Genomic DNA, 16,101 nt, shown 5'->3' with positions numbered 1-16,101 from the left:
TGAATTTTTTAAACATTGGTTTGCTTATATCGAAAGCTAAACCTATATTTTAATTTATAAATTGAAAGTATTATTCAATGAATACGATCTTTAAGGAGCAAAAAGCAAACAAAAATTGAGTGCATCGGAAATTATCTCGTGGAGACAAAATAAAGCAAGTATCTATTTCCTTGGCTAGTGCTTTTGTGAACATGAAGGTATTTGCTAAAGACGCTGAACTTGAATTTCTAGGAATTAACCAACGCAAAGCCAAATCCGTGATAGATACACTACCTAGCGTTGATTGCAATGGGATGTACCATGCACTTCGCCAAATGAGGATATCCATTAACCTTCTAAAATCATTATTAGTCTACAATGCCATGTACCAAACTTAATTTATTGTTGTTTATTTTAAAATAGAAAAAGAGAATCATAAGACAATGAGGTTTAATAGTATTTTTGTTTCTCTACTGTACCAAATATGCAATTTTACTTTCCTTAATTTCAATTATTCTCATCTATTTTTATTTTTTAACTATTTAAATTATTTCTCTTGTCTCCAAATGTTATCGAATAATTAAAAGAAATGTAATAAAAGCATAAAGTATAATTAACTATATATATTATTTAAATAAATATAAAAATAGAATGTATAAAATATGATGAAAAGCATTTTTTTTATTTTAATAAAAAACAAATTCTTTATATATCTTCCTTTAAAAATTTATGCAACTCAATGATATACAGGTTTTTAAAATTGGATCAGATATGGAATCAGTGAAAATATATATTGATCCAAGGTTCAATAACTTAATTTTATTTAAATTAATAATAATTGAATAATATTATTTTAATTTTTAATATAGTTTATTAGGTAATATTAAAAATCATAGCATAATATTTATATTTTTTTATAATTTTATTAATATTAAAAATCAAATTACTCATCTAAATGTCAATACACATGACATATAATATTCAAAATAAAATAAAATTTATAAGATAAAATATATTTTTATTCTTTCTAAAATTTTAAAAATTCGATTTTCATTTCTCTTTTTATTTAATATTTATTTAATTTCTCTTTTGACCCTTCTAGTTTTGCAATGGAATTTTTCAAGCGCTATTTAAATTATTTTTCATCTTGAAAGATCAAAAGTGTACTTTTAAAAATTAAAAGACAAAAAAAATAGAAGAAAAAACTATAATTAAATTTTTAAAATTTTAGAAGAACTAAAAATATATTTATTTTTCTTTATTTGACTTAACACGTTTCACTATCGTTTCTTAGTTCGACATTTGTACGGTTTACCCTCGTTGCAAGTGCAATGTTCGTGCAACGGTCACATACATGCATATAAAAGTACTACACTGTCAGTTTCCACTTTCCAAGTTTCAACTTTCAATCAATTGATTTTTTAAAATATAGAATAAATTTTCAATTTAAATATAAACAAAAAATGTTAAATTAGTTTATCTAATTTTGTTTACTTTTATATAGAAAGATATTCATATTTCTTTAAGTATCTGCAATCTTATTTATTATACATGATACTCACATTTGAATTAGCTTAATGGTATTTTGTAAATAATAATATTATATATGATTGAATTAATTAAAATTTGTTTATTTTTTAGTGTATAAAAATTGACATCTTTTTCTTACATTAGAGTCCAAAATGAGTATTTAAATAATTTTTTTCTTACTAGTAGGAAAATTTTGGATTAGTAAGGACTAGAGAGCATCTTAAATTTTATTATTGTGTTGAAACAATTCAAAGATTGTGATTAATTTATGGTTTAATTAGTTATTTATTTTTGTACTTGCATTTTTTTAATTTATATTTAAAAATATTCTTATTTTAGTTTCTACATATATTATTTTTAAAATTTTTTAGTCTACACATATTTTAAAATAATATGTGTAGACTAAAATTAATTAAAACAGTATTATAATAACTAAAATGATATGTTTTTAAATATAAAAAGTAAGAAATAGAGTTTTTGTGACAAGAGTTAATTAGTCATTTAGTAAAATGGTCCTTTATTTTTAGAACAAAAGATCAGTTTAAATAAGACAAATGACTAAAATGGTTATTTAGTCATTTTTTCAGTCTTCTTTTGACATGACGCAAGTGCATATTTAAATAAGCATTGTCAAATAAATTTTAAATAAAATTAATTTTAAAATAATGTGATTAATATTTTAAAAGTAAGTTAATAGAAAAAATTTAATATTTATTTTTATTTAGCGTAAAGACTACCTAAAACTATTTTAATTGGGAATTAATTTTGAATTAAAAACATTTATTCAATATTTGAAATATGAATATAAATACTTAACATAATTAGGGCAGCTAGAATTTTAGCATAATTTTAAAAGATTTAACATAAAATCAAACACACATTAACAATGATTTAGTTTGAACGAAAGATGAAAATATAGGGATAAAGAAGCATAGACATAAACACCTATATCTAGTATATTTGAAACCTTAAGAGAGAAAAATAGAAAAATAAAAAAGAAGAAATGGTGTCAAATAGTTGTTGTTAATATATGAGGGTATCCAATTATTGTTCATTACTCAAAAACAAAAGAAATAACTTGATAAAAAAAAAAAAAAAAAAAGCAAGCAACAAGGATCATGTTCCCGTTATAGGAGAAGGGTCAAAACTGTATAAAAGGCAACGGCTACAATACCCTTCACCTCACACTCCTCTCCTTTACAGCATCACTGGTTTATCGGACCAGAAAAATTCGGCCCCTCACTTGTGTGTTGTGGTAATAACACATAACAGACCGCATACATCATTATCGGAAAATTCCACAATCCCATTCCTCTTAATTCTTCCACAATTCTTCGTCCTCTCTGCAATTTAAGCTCTTCTTTCTCTCACTTTTTCCTTTGATTCTTTCCTTTTGGTAAGAGTCCTCTCTCGCTCGCTTCCCTTTGTTCCACCATTCCTTCGAGAGTTATTTTTATCTATTATTGTTGAGCCCCCCACAACTCACACAACACAATTCCCTTCTGGTACCTCAAGAAACAATTCTTTTTCGTTTTTGTTTCAGTCCCATTAGTTGAACTACCTTGTTTGTTCTTACTTGTTTTATGGATTTCTAACATTTGTTCCTGTGATATACCAATTCAAGTAAAGCAGCAAATAGGTAAGGTGAGGAATTTTCGAACCAAAAACAAACAAAAATTTTTAAAAAGAAAGGAAAAAAAAAAAGTGATTGGATTTGAAAGATGTCAATTGCTTTGAGTTCAGTTTGCAAAGAAAAGGTACATTGGGAAGGGCAACCAGGACATTGTTCTGGCGAGCCAATCTTGATTTACCTCACAGTGGATGGTGCTGTGACCCCAATGCGTGTGTTTGAGTCTGATTCCATTGCTTCGGTGAAACTGAGGATTCAGCAGTGCAAAGGCTTCGTGGTGAAGAAGCAGAAGCTGGTTTTTAGTGGCAGAGAGCTAGCTCGCAATGGCACCCTCATCAAGGAGTATGGTGTCACCGATGGCAATGTTCTTCACTTGGTTCTTCGCCTCTCTGATCTTCTCTTCATTGTTGTGAGGACCGTTTCTGGGAAGGAGTTCGAGTTCCACATCGATAGACACCGGAATGTGGGGTATCTGAAGCAACGCATTAGAAAGAAGAAAGGGGAAGGTTTCATTGATCTTGAGGATGATCAAGAGCTTTTCTGCAATGATGAGAAGCTCGATGACCAGAGTCTCTTCCATGACATATGCAAGAGTGATGATGATGTGATTCATTTGATAATTAAGAAATCGGCTAAGGTTAGGACCACACCAATTCACAAGGATTTGAATCTCTCGGTGGAGGCACCAGCTAAGAGAGTAAAACATAAATGGGAAAAACATGTTCAGATAGCAAAGGTGCCACCTGATGTAGGTTTCTGGTTGGAGCCAATTATTGTGAACCCTAAGATCAATTTTTTTCCTTTCCTTTGGGACATGATAAACTCCACATTTGAAGGTTTGAAGAAAGGAAATCACCCTATTAGGTCCTCTGAGGGCACTGGAGGGACATACTTGATGCGAGATTCAACAGGTCAGGAGCATGTTTCGGTTTTCAAGCCCATGGATGAGGAACCAATGGCGGTGAACAACCCAAGAGGTCTTCCAAATTCATCTAATGGTGAAGGTTTGAAAAGAGGGACAAAGGTTGGAGAAGGAGCCTTGAGGGAAGTTGCAGCTTATTTATTGGATCATCCCAAGAGTGGACCGCGTTTGGCGTCCGGTGAAGCAGTGGGGTTCTCTGGTGTTCCCCCTTCTGTTATGGTGCAGTGCTTGCACCAAGAATTTAACCACCCAAATGGGTTTGCTTGCTCCTCAAAACATGTTAAGATTGGGTCACTGCAGAAGTTCATGAGTAATGATGGTAATTGTGAGGACTATGGACCCTCGGCATTCCCAGTGGAGGAGGTGCATAAGATTGCTGTGCTTGATATAAGATTGGCTAATGCAGACAGGCATGCTGGGAATATATTGATCAGAAAGGAGGCAGATGGCCAGATAAAGCTCATTCCTATTGATCATGGCTATTGTCTACCAGATAAAGTAAGCATTTCTTTTTCTTATTTTTGGATTCATGTTGAATCATCTAAAATCACGTTGAACTACCAGCTAATACGATTTTAGATAAATGCTCCTATGTCTGGTACTGTGTTGAAGAATTGATTGAGTCAAAAATCAATTTTCAATTGAAATAACTTTTATTTTTACTAATATTTTTATTTTAGAATAAAAGCATTCAAACACAAATTATTTCAATTAACTCATTTTTTACCATTATAAAAATCTTGCAAAATCAATTTCATTCAAAATTAATTTTTTTTAAGTGCTCACCCAAACACACACTAATTCCATTTTTTTCCTGAATTTCTGCTATTATTTTGCATTCCCCTTTTGGCATCCACAGAGCTGATTAGATGTGAGAATTTGATAGATACTAGGAATTAGGGTGTTGCATTGATACATCCTAGTCTACTAGAGGTCCACATCCTATAAATTAAGATTTTATTCTTACATAGCTTGAATATGGAGTAACTTCATTATTCTTTCTGCAGTTTGAAGATTGCTCATTTGATTGGCTTTACTGGCCACAAGCACGTCAGCCTTACTCTCCTGAGACTGTGGATTACATCAATTCTCTGGATGCTGAAAAAGACTTGGAACTTTTGAAATGTTATGGATGGGATATTCCACTTGAGTGTGCTAGAACACTTCGCATTTCCACAATGCTACTAAAGAAAGGGGTTGAAAGAGGCCTTACTCCCTATGCAATTGGAAGCATTATGTGTCGGGAAAATTTGAACAAGGAATCTGTCATTGAAGAAATTATTGGGGAAGCCCAAGATTCCTTGCTTCCTGGCATGGAGGAATCGGCATTTCTTGAAGCCATCTCCCAAATCATGGATTACCACCTTGATAAGCTTGCAAACTAGACTCTCTTTTTTTGAGTTATAGGTGTATTTGTATGTATGTATTCAGTGAGTGAACTAGTCCATTTTGGGATGGACTGCAGGTTTGCATAAATTATGACATATATATATATATATATATATATATATATATATATATATATATAAATTATGGCTTGATGTGTCCTGGACATAGGCCTCAATCATGCTCTTGTCTATTTCTAGCTACTCGAAACTGTTTCTTCGGGATTGTATTGCAATTTTGAACAGAAATCAAAAGGTCTGAGCAAGATTGTATTACACTGAGGTTTCATCTGTCATAGTGGGAGTGTACGAGGTGTGACAAAGGAGCTGGATCTGTCACGTGTATATAAATAAAAAATGTAATGTTAGGTTTCAACCCTAAAAAAATGTAATGTATTATAGGCTTATGAAATGAATATATTATATTTTTTTCTCTTCGAAAAAATGAAATGAAATTTTTGCTACTTGCCCGCATCCTAGTTGGGCTTGGGCCATAAGAAAATGGAACAAACAAAATATAAATAAAATAAAATATAAAAAGTATGAATATCACATAAAAGTATAAAATTTATCTTCTATCACACTAAGGAAACACAACCTTAGAAAGAGAAAAAAAAAAGAAAGAAATATGCAATGATATGTATAATAAGTGAAGGTGTCCACATTATTTTTTTTTTCTCTTTATGCTTGTGAGATGCTAGGCATATTTTGGCATTATGATCAGATCTTGATTCACGAAGAAAAGCAAAATAATTCTACTAGCGGTCAAAAGTGAAAAAGATAATGACAGCCATGTGGTCTGGTCATGATTCATTATAATAACATTGATTGTGCATAGTAAAGGAGAGACGCCAATTTGTGGTTGAGACGTAGTCGTCTAGTTGAGGTTGTTCTTGGGTGGGATTTCGCCGGTTAGAGAGAGAGTATACTATGTAAAAACACTTAGATTGAATATTAATCATAACTTGGAATTTATTTTGATGGCTAAGATTAACAAATTAATGTACACGACTTGTTTAGTAGTCATATAATTATTTATTAAGTTTTCATTTTAATAATCCATATATATTTTTAAAAAAATGACAAGCTATAGTTGTGAAAAAGACAATAAATTTCAACTAAGTTGACAACCTCAACAAGCTAAAGTATTATATTGAAGAAATAGGTAAAAAAAAATATATATATATGGGGGGACTATACCAACACCCATGAGCAAAGAGGTATCAACAAAATCTATATAGTTAGGAAAATGTAACCTATTGTGCATATCATCAGCTATACAAAAAGAGGAAACAGAGTCCCACCAAGTGAAAGTATTAACTGTAATACCATGGTCAACTAATTTGTCAACGCAGGTATTACCTTCCCTGCAAATATGAGAAATCTGAAAATGCATGAGTGGTCACAAAAAGGCTACTGAGGGAACGATTCCTGAGTTTCCAAGGGACGAGAATAGGTTTGGTGAAAGATTGAATGACTAAAGTCGAGTTTGTTTCAAGCCAAAATCTTACCCAAACCTTTTTGCCAAGAAGTTTCAATGGCCAAAATAGCTCTCCACAGTTGAGCAATGAAAATAGCTCTCCCAGGATGCCTTTTGGCAGCTCCATCAGAATTCCCTTTAATAATTCATATATTATAATTGTATGGTTAAAATGTTATTTGTACATATTTTAAATGACAATTGTTCTATAGAATGAATAGAAATTGAGAAGAAAAAAAAATGAGATGAGAGAAGTAGAAGATAAAAAGTGATTTCATGTTATTTGGTTGAGTACAGAAGTAGAGAGGACAAAAAATATTTGTGAGATCCACCTAAAAAAAATCCTCCTTTGATAAAGAAAAAAGAGAAGAAAAAGAGTAAAAAATTGTAAAATCTACTAAAATTATAATTATAATCTTTTTAAAGAAAACTATATATACAAAAATAAATATTTTTTTTTTATAATTTTTTCTTCTTATTTTTCTATTCAACCAAACAAGTAAAGAGAAAATTTAACTTTTTTTCTCTCTTCTATTTCATTTTTTAATTTTAACAATTCAAACACATTAAAAATCAACTCATTCTTTCTATCCGACTTCTTTTCTCTCCACTTCTTTCTTTATCCAAACAGAGGCATAGTGAGAGGGATATACCTAATGAGAAAATTATTTCACATGCACAATCATTTTTAAAACTTAAGCATATTTATAATAAATGTTTAATATTAGTAAATAAAATGCATTGTTTATTTAGAAATGTTTCAACGTTGCACGAAAATCAATATAAAAGTGATGAAATAAAAAAAAAAAAAGAGAAATTGAATGAAAATACAAATGTAAACCAGCTAGCTTTCCATCACGGAGCTCGATTGCCCTTTAATATTTTGGTACAGGTAGTGCACAATTGTCAAACCAATATCTGACACCCTCAATATTAGTCTTCCAAAGGTCAGGAACATTAGGATGTGTACAGTGTCAAAAGCTGTCGTATTAAAATATAGTCATATTCAAGTACCACTTTTTTAGGTAATATTCATATAGATTTACTGCATTATAAATAGCAGTATAATTTTAAAAGAAAAACAATTATCTGTTAGGACACTCATTTAATTATAATTTATCATATATAATAAATTTATTAATTTTTAAAATAATTTAAATATTAATTTGTGATTAAATGATAATATAAATATATAAATATTAAAATTTAATTTAAAATATATACATTTATAATAGAACAAATGTAAAGAGAAGAAGAACTAACGGATCCTTTGATTTGGTATCTGTAGCCCCTTGGGTGTACTCAGGGGCAGCACCTGGTCATTCCTTGGGCAGGAATTAGGATCATTTGGATATAGGGCGATTGAGCCTTAAGCAAGCACTACGAGGGACGTTGCATAACAATTGGGGAATAACGAACCATGATACGTGTAAGGAAATCTCAGACTAGGTAACTACGTTGTGTTGTGTTAGTTATCCGTAATCATTTTTGAAATATCACTACTTAATCAATACGCTTAACAATATATAAACCTAGGTTGAATCCTAAAGAAGATAAATTATACCATGGTTTATTTCAATCTGTTAATAGAAATCGCAGCAAGTTGCTTTTAATTCTAAAGAATTCTAGTGCGGCAAAGGGACCACCGCCATCACTTCATGTACTCCAACAGCAAATAGTCAACAAAAGTGTCCATAGTTCACTTCAATACAAATATCTTGTTTCGGTAATAAACATCAATTTATGAACCAGAAAATACACCTTTTAATGCATCCTGTCGTATCTTTATTTTCTTATTAGAAGAAATTCAGAAAATACCAGAAGGACTAAAGTTAAAATAGTTTCCAAATATTCAAAGAATTTTAATATTGTCTTCTTAATCTCAACTTGACTATATCACTTTTCTTAAAATGATTTTGTTTTAGAATTAAGAGTTCTTTAAAAATTTCTGAGATATTTAGTAATTTTTTTTAATTATAGTATGCTTATAATCAACTCTTAAACACAAAATGAGTAACTTTACATTTAATTATCAGAAATCAATTTCTACCTATAAAAGTTAAAAAATATATTTACATATGCCTCGAAGGAAAAAAATGCTACATACTTTACTAATGAGACGTGAGAATATCTAGAGATGAAATTATGTTATGCTATTATATATGTTAGACTCTTGTTTGTTATAAAAATATAAACAACATAATTTTATTTTTAATTCTTTAACTAATATGTAGACATAAGTTAATATTTGTGTACTCTATAAAGTAATAAGAAGGAAAAAAGAAAAGTCTTGTATCATCATATCTTAATTTATTTTCTTAAACCATGTGGGGTTTAGTTTTGGTCTCATCCTTAAATCATGCGCATTCACATCCCCATTCTCATCCGCATCCTGCTCTCAACATAAAACAACACTCTGGCTCTCCCTCCACCGCCCCAGGCCATGGCGGCCGGAGTCTCTGCTCCGCCCCCCGCCCCGCAGGCGCCGAGGCCAAAGCGGCCTCGGCCTCCGTCGGGGCGCACCAACCTAGCCTCCTGCGTGGTGGCCACCATCTTCCTAATCTTCATCATCATCGTTATCCTCATTGTATACTACACCGTCTTCAAACCCCAGGACCCCAAAATCGCCGTCAACGCCGTCCAGCTCCCCTCCTTCTCCGTCGCTAACGGCACCGTCAACTTCACTTTCTCCCAGTACGCCTCCGTTAGAAACCCTAACCGTGCCGCGTTCACCCACTACGACAGCTCCCTCCAGCTCATCTACTCCGGCAGCCAGGTCGGCTTCATGTTCATCCCCGCCGGCGAGATCGACGCTGGCAGGACGCAGTACATGGCAGCCACCTTCTCCGTCCAGTCCTTCCCCCTCTCGGTGCCGCCCAGGATGGGCCCCACATTGGCCAACGGCGACGGAGTGGGCTTCAACTATGGGCTTAGGGTTGAGCCCACTATGGAAATCGAGTCCAAGTTGGAGATGGCGGGGCGTGTCAAAGTGTTGCACTTCTTCACCCATCACGTTTATGCCAAAGCCGGTTGCAGGGTTGCCATTGCCGTAACTGATGGATCTGTCTTAGGTTTTCACTGCTAATTCTTCTTCTTCTTTTTTTTTTTTTTGTAACTCTAGACTTTTTAATAGTAAAAAAGTAAAACTGTAATTGTTACTTGTTAGTCATGTTAAGTAACCAAACCCAAGGCGTCACGATTAAAATTGTAAAGATGATTTTCAATTTTCCTTCTCGAATGCAAAGTTTCGCCATTTTGTTTGTCGAATTGGGAAATTGTGGCGTTTCTAAAAGAATTTTTTTTCTAGTTTAGAACCAGAAAGTTGTAAACTATTCATTTTTATTTTATAGAACAAGCCGAAAGACGAGAGGGGAATAAGACATTTAATTTATAATGCTAATACGTGGATACCATAGGAGAAGAGAGAAAAGTATAAAAAATTGACAAGTGATACAATGTAGTAAAGAAAAGCGAATTAGAAAATGTGTTGATAGTTAGAGGGTAGCAATACTATTTAGAAAGGAATATGGGTTAAGAAATGTGAAGATTATTTATGTATGTATCTTTGCTTTATTGGTATAAGTTAAAGCTTAAGTAAAGGGTCGTAGGGGGAGGCAGCAAGTGGAGGGGAATGATGAGTTTGAAAGGCGGGGAGGGAAACTTTATACTTTTTTGGGAAGTTAATTAATTGTAGGTTAAGCAAAGTTGGATACCATGCTTGATAGTGATACTAATTTGACTATGTCACGGCTTTTGTATTGGTTGTGGGCATTGGAATCAACTGAATCAGATTTGGGTGAGAAAAAGAGGGTTGGGGCAGGCATGGCGTAGGACCGGCTCTATTTAGGGATGTTGATTTCTGTTGTCTGTTTTTCCTCATATGTTGATGGCCATGACATCTTGAAAAACAAAGATAGAAATACAGTAGCACGTCTACTTGTATTGATAATTATGTCGGTCTTTTTCTACTTGATTAATTTATTTGGATGCGACTTTATTGAAACGATGTAGTTTTTTAAATATGATAAGTTGTAATTCTAAATGACAAATTGCAAAAGATAAAGTGTTAACAGTAATATTTATGAATTGTGAAATACTTCCTCCACTCTTTTATATAAGAAATAAATAATTAATAATCAATTTATCACATATAATAAAAATAAGGATTTTACTTGTATGTGAAAATGGCCGTTATAAATAATCTTAGGTGACATTTATACAATTAAATTAATTTGAGAGAATAACAAATTCACATTGTAATTTTAAGATAAATTTTTAAATCATAATTTATATCTAAATATTGTAAAATTGAATTTTTATTGCGACAAACATGTTCTCGCAAGAGTTGTTCACCTATTTTTCCTTTATATCATCTATGAGTGTGACTTAGGTAATAAACTTATTTTCTTTTATATTTAGTAGTATTCTCAAAAAATTACATGCTTGTCAAGATATTGAATTGATGAGTTAATGATTGAACCATAAATCACTAATTCAACCTGTTTGATTTGATATATATGAGAAGAAGAATCAACTTATTTTAAGAAGAATTATTTATTACAACAATTAGATTTATTGACTTTTATCGATTCAATTATATTTATATATTATTAAGATTCTCAGTCAATAAATTATCAAATTATGTATATTTTAATATATTTTAAAAAATTTATGTTATGTCTATTTAAATTTATACAAATCTGATAGTAAATAATATTGAATTAATATAAAATTTTATACGTAAGGATACATTTTTAAATGTAGGGATCCATATGATATTTCCGAACCCCTCTTTCGGGTGGATATAAGGGATCCCGAGCTTATCTTTTCACATGGATTTCTAGCCATTTATTATTATCATCTAATATAGCATTAATGATCATTAGTCCTTATACATTCTTCCAAAGGACTTGTTCATTTTTAAGTAAAATTCATTATTAGTGATGCTTGTACATTTTCCATAACATCAAATTTGACGTGATTTTGTTGCATTACTCCTTGAACTAAATATGGTAGTGTTCTAGGCCCCTCATCGTCCCTGAATAATAATTAAAAAACTTTTCATTCTAAAAGCGAGGTATTTCCACAATTGAATTGTAGAAGTCATGTGAATAGTTTCTTGAAGAATGAGGTTTATTACAATAGTACCCTACATGAAACCTATCTTAAATATAGGGATCCATATGATATTTCTAAGGTTTGTTTCCAGGTGGATACAAGGATTCCGGGCTTATATTTTCATGTTGATTTCTAACGATTTATTATTATCATCTAATTTTAACATAACAATCTTTACTCGTGATACATTCTTCTAAGGACTTGTTCGTTTTTACGAAAAATTCGTCGTTAGTGATGGTGCTCGTACATTCTCCATAACATGAAATTTGATGTACATTTTATAATTACGTTTGTCCATATGTGTGTGTCTTATAAATTGAAACTACTGATACATTTTTTGTATCATTATGATCCAGGGTTATGTTGGCTTGAATATATTCCTTAACATAAATTATACTCAGGCATTTAAATTGTGAGCAGTTTTGTGTTTCACTTATCTTATTTTTGAGGCTGAGGGACCAAAGAGTCGTTGGTGAATACTATGACATGACATCCTTGGTTTTGTTTCTGTTTTGTCTTACCATATGATGCCTAATGTTCGACCGATCCTGTACACCAAGGATCGTGTTCTCTATGAACAATTCGATAATGCTATCCAATTTCTTATAGTCTGATCCCTTTTGTTTAAGGGATTCTGCATACAATCTCCTCCCTTGGTAATCGGAGATGATATAATGAATAACAGAAAAGGTGGAATAATTCATTCTTTTTTTGTGAAAAGTACTCAATTTTTGCAAGGATGTTTAAGAAACAAAATAAAAAAATAACGATAAATAACACCCCATATTTACTGAGATCACAAGCGAACAGTAGCAATTCTTACTGAAAAAGGCTGACATCGAGGTCAATTGAGAATGCCAATCTAGGCCCATCGACTAAAAATTTCCCTGCAGGTATAACTACGTGCTCCTAAGCTTTATCAAACAAAATTTCAGCCAAATACTTTATATACAACATTAATCATTAATGAACAAAGAATAAGCTAATTCGAAGACCAACTGCTGTTTTGATTTTCAACAATAACAATATAGTATCATTTTTTTTTTCTGGTAAATAAAAGTTAAATGCTTTAAGGCCGAGAAGGTTTCCTCAATCCAAAATAGGCCAGAGCTGTAGAAGTCACAACAGCCACTTATCTAACAATTTATACAAAATGACAATTCAATCATTCATAATTTACCTTGATCATTCCTAATGAATTTCATCAGTCTATACAAAAAAACTAGAACCAGCACCCCCCAATGTATCACAATAAATAAATAACTACAGGAACTATTTGTAATTGTAGAGCTTGCGTTCTAGCTGCAAGTCTGGTTTCCACCACTGGTGAATCCCATGGGCTTCTTTGAAATCACGCGAAGGAGTAACATTAACTGTCAGAGAAGCTGAAGGAATGAGGTGAAGGGGTTCAGATTCCTTCCCAAATGCACTCATCAGTAGGCCACCAAGTGAATTTTGAGTTGCTAACCTTTCAATGACGCCTGCTCCAATCTCATCCATTTTTCTTCTATGTTCAAAGTAACCAATATACTCTGAGCAGATATGGTCAGATGGATTCACAAACAAACCTGGGACCCAGGCAGCCAAAGCAGCAAATGGATCAACAGATAAATCCTTCGGCTGCTTGGCTTGCATAGCAATGGTGAGTCCAGCTGTTATCACGCTGCCCGCAATTCGAATCCCATGTTTCACCCTCTCATCCTTAATTCTTTCAATTGGAGCAGATACAAATGGTGGGTTGAAAAGAAAAGATTCGATAAACATGCCATTCTTGGCCATGGTTTTCCCAGTGAGCATTGCCATTGCTGATCCTAGAGAGTGTCCAGCCAACCAAACATTTGAATCACCTACAGTTGCTACTGTGTTTTGAACAGCTTGAATAGCTATTTCAGAGCGGGAAGTTTGATGAAGCCCTTGCTTGATAAAGTGGATATCCAGCTCAATATCACGAGAAACTGAATGTGATTTGGTTAGAGTTCCTCTAAAGGCAATTACATAATGTGGACTTCTATATAAAGTGTCATTATATTGAGATGATGGAGGCCTGAACTCATATATTGCACCAAAGATGGAGGAATCAACATCATCTACTAGGGGACGGAGCAGCTTAAAGTGAAAGAATGTCCACCAAGGTGGTGCAAGAGCATTTTGCCCTTCACGTTTTTCTTGCCTGTCCCTTTCTAGAATGTAAACTCCTTGGACCAAACTAGCAGCAACTGACATTCGATGATATGCATTGTCCCTGAAATAGATGATATACTATTTTGTATAAGCCAAATTCTTCCAATAGGGGGGCAAAAAACACAAATCCTCCTATACAACTATCAGAATTCTAAAGAATTTCCACTATCGAAGCTCTATGCAAAAAGAATGTATTAGGCTTTAGAGAAACGGAGTGCTTGGTAAAAAAAAGTGCAGTCTAAAGAAGAAAAATAGGTCTTGAAGGACACATACATATCCTCTCTCAGAAACAGGATTCGGTGCATTTATGCATTCATGTCAATATTGGACTGTTCAAATTTAGGATGCATATTTAATATTTTTAGTCTGATTTATGAGGAAAAAAAATGCGAATAGTCTAATCTTAATCCAACCATTACAATTAGCTAACTGCGTGAATGTGTTAAATTTCAACCTGCAAAGAATCAAAGTTCACATATTCCCCGATGTCTAGATGAGAACACAAGGGTTATGTTCACATTAAGGTTTTAAAATACGGTCCACAGCCATGATTTCAGTCACAACGGTCAAGGCTTTTGTATTCAACACAACCGCAATTGATGTTTCATCAACTGCATTTATCAGAAGTTTTTGCAGCATCAAGGACCACAACCAAACCGCAATTTAAAACCTTTGGTGTGATATTAGTTTCACCATATTTCCCTGATCATACACCGTTATGTATACAATCACGCAACTGATACTCACATCAGAAATCATACATGGTGAAGAAGAAACAATCTAATCTAAAAGTACACAAATACACCCCCCCCCCCCCCCCCCCCCCCAAAAAAAAAAAAAAAAAAAAAAAAATTAAAGTGGGAGATTGGTTTGATAGATCTTACCATAAGACATAAGTTAGATGCAAAGGTCCTGAGAGGTCAAAACTTTCTCTCTCAGATTCCATGGCTTCCTTCTAATGGTAACTTGAGAAATTGTGAAAAAGGAGAGAAAATAGATCGGTACTCAGTATCTGTCAGCAGCTGAAAAGCAATTAATTGGCCAGCATAATGATATTCAGTCAAATCAAATAAATGGCATGTTTGACAATATGAGTTTAATTTTGAAGAAGAAAAAGCAATTCAATTTCACATGAATATTATGGTGCATTCCACACTGGAGATTCTATAATTGAAATTTAAAGAAGATTTGAAATTCACATAGCATTTGTAGAAGGACGGATTGGAGGAAGCATATTCGCATCGCAGCAAAGAAAATGGAAATGGAAGTTAACGTTAGAATCACGATGCGAATCCGAGTCCGAGGATCTCCGCTTCAACCGCATCGCAATTTTGTGTTAAATAGTCAGTTCACGTCGTAGGGTCCAGTGATTCTCCTTAAGTTAGATTACATTAATGTTTTTTTGACAGCTAAAATAGTGTAAAAATAGAGAAATGAAAAAAAAAATATTAACTTAAGTTAAAAATAAAGGTACAGAGAAAATGTTATAGTCTCTATTATCAAATAATAATGTTAATTGGTAATGTCATAATAACATTAAGATTCATTGACTTTCCTAGTTGATAAATTGACTGTGTAAAAAGTAACATAAAAAACATTATAAACTTCTAAAAAATCTTATTTACCAAACACTATTAATAAAGTCAAATAAAATTGTACTAACATTTTCTGAAATTTTTTCAGATTGCAACGTAATATCAGTTTTGTATTTCTACAATAACTTTTTTAATTATTTAGAAAATATTAAACTGACTCTTCACACATTTTACTAATTTCATAATTATTTGAAAAATGTTACATCATATATCCCGGTCATTATATATATATATATATATATATATATATATATATATATATATATATATATATATAATAT

At 32.3% G+C, this 16,101-nt stretch overlaps 3 protein-coding genes across 6 annotated transcripts; 2 read left to right on the top strand and 1 right to left on the bottom strand.

The window, feature by feature from the left end:
- Positions 1 to 2,689: 2,689 nt before the first annotated feature.
- On the top strand, positions 2,690 to 5,891 carry LOC114413461 (phosphatidylinositol 4-kinase gamma 4-like). Its single transcript, XM_028377887.1, has 2 exons — positions 2,690 to 4,559; positions 5,069 to 5,891. The coding sequence occupies exons 1-2, from the start codon at positions 3,231 to 3,233 to the stop codon at positions 5,444 to 5,446; spliced, it is 1,707 nt and encodes a 568-aa protein (XP_028233688.1). The 5' UTR covers positions 2,690 to 3,230; the 3' UTR covers positions 5,447 to 5,891.
- Positions 5,892 to 9,262: 3,371 nt separating this feature from the next.
- On the top strand, positions 9,263 to 10,193 carry LOC114413460. Its single transcript, XM_028377886.1, has one exon. It carries the CDS (start codon positions 9,370 to 9,372, stop codon positions 10,009 to 10,011), a length of 642 nt encoding a protein of 213 aa, XP_028233687.1. The 5' UTR covers positions 9,263 to 9,369; the 3' UTR covers positions 10,012 to 10,193.
- Positions 10,194 to 13,085: 2,892 nt separating this feature from the next.
- On the bottom strand, positions 13,086 to 15,580 carry LOC114413458 (GDSL esterase/lipase At4g10955-like). Of its 4 annotated transcripts, none has more exons than XM_028377884.1 (3): positions 15,357 to 15,580; positions 15,110 to 15,247; positions 13,086 to 14,286 (listed from the first exon to the last, which is right to left on the bottom strand). In XM_028377884.1, exons 2-3 carry the CDS (start codon positions 15,169 to 15,171, stop codon positions 13,317 to 13,319), a joined length of 1,032 nt encoding a protein of 343 aa, XP_028233685.1. In that variant the 5' UTR covers positions 15,172 to 15,247; positions 15,357 to 15,580; the 3' UTR covers positions 13,086 to 13,316. The 4 variants fall into 4 exon arrangements, with proteins under 4 accessions (XP_028233685.1, XP_028233684.1, XP_028233686.1 ...); XM_028377883.1 differs by having other exon boundaries at positions 15,425 to 15,580; XM_028377885.1 differs by having other exon boundaries at positions 15,110 to 15,237; positions 15,425 to 15,580.
- Positions 15,581 to 16,101: the final 521 nt, after the last annotated feature.

The sequence above is a fragment of the Glycine soja genome, chromosome 5 (genome assembly GCF_004193775.1).
Source record: "Glycine soja cultivar W05 chromosome 5, ASM419377v2, whole genome shotgun sequence".
Lineage (NCBI taxonomy): Eukaryota > Viridiplantae > Streptophyta > Magnoliopsida > Fabales > Fabaceae > Glycine > Glycine soja.
The sequence above is the reverse complement of the archived record's forward strand: the minus strand, read 5'-3'. Positions and strand labels throughout refer to the sequence as shown.

Bases quoted from the DNA above. Each gene is read 5' to 3' on its own strand.
- LOC114413461 (XM_028377887.1), top strand. From the start codon at position 3,231: ATGTCAATTGCTTTGAGTTCAGTTTGCAAAGAAAAGGTACATTGGGAA. The intron at 4,560-5,068 runs GTAAGCATTTCT...TTCTTTCTGCAG, and splicing joins GCTATTGTCTACCAGATAAA to TTTGAAGATTGCTCATTTGA.
- LOC114413460 (XM_028377886.1), top strand. From the start codon at position 9,370: ATGGCGGCCGGAGTCTCTGCTCCGCCCCCCGCCCCGCAGGCGCCGAGG.
- LOC114413458 (XM_028377882.1), bottom strand. From the start codon at position 15,171: ATGGAATCTGAGAGAGAAAGTTTTGACCTCTCAGGACCTTTGCATCTA. The intron at 14,287-15,109 runs GTAAGATCTATC...CATCTATTTCAG, and splicing joins CATCTAACTTATGTCTTATG to GGACAATGCATATCATCGAA.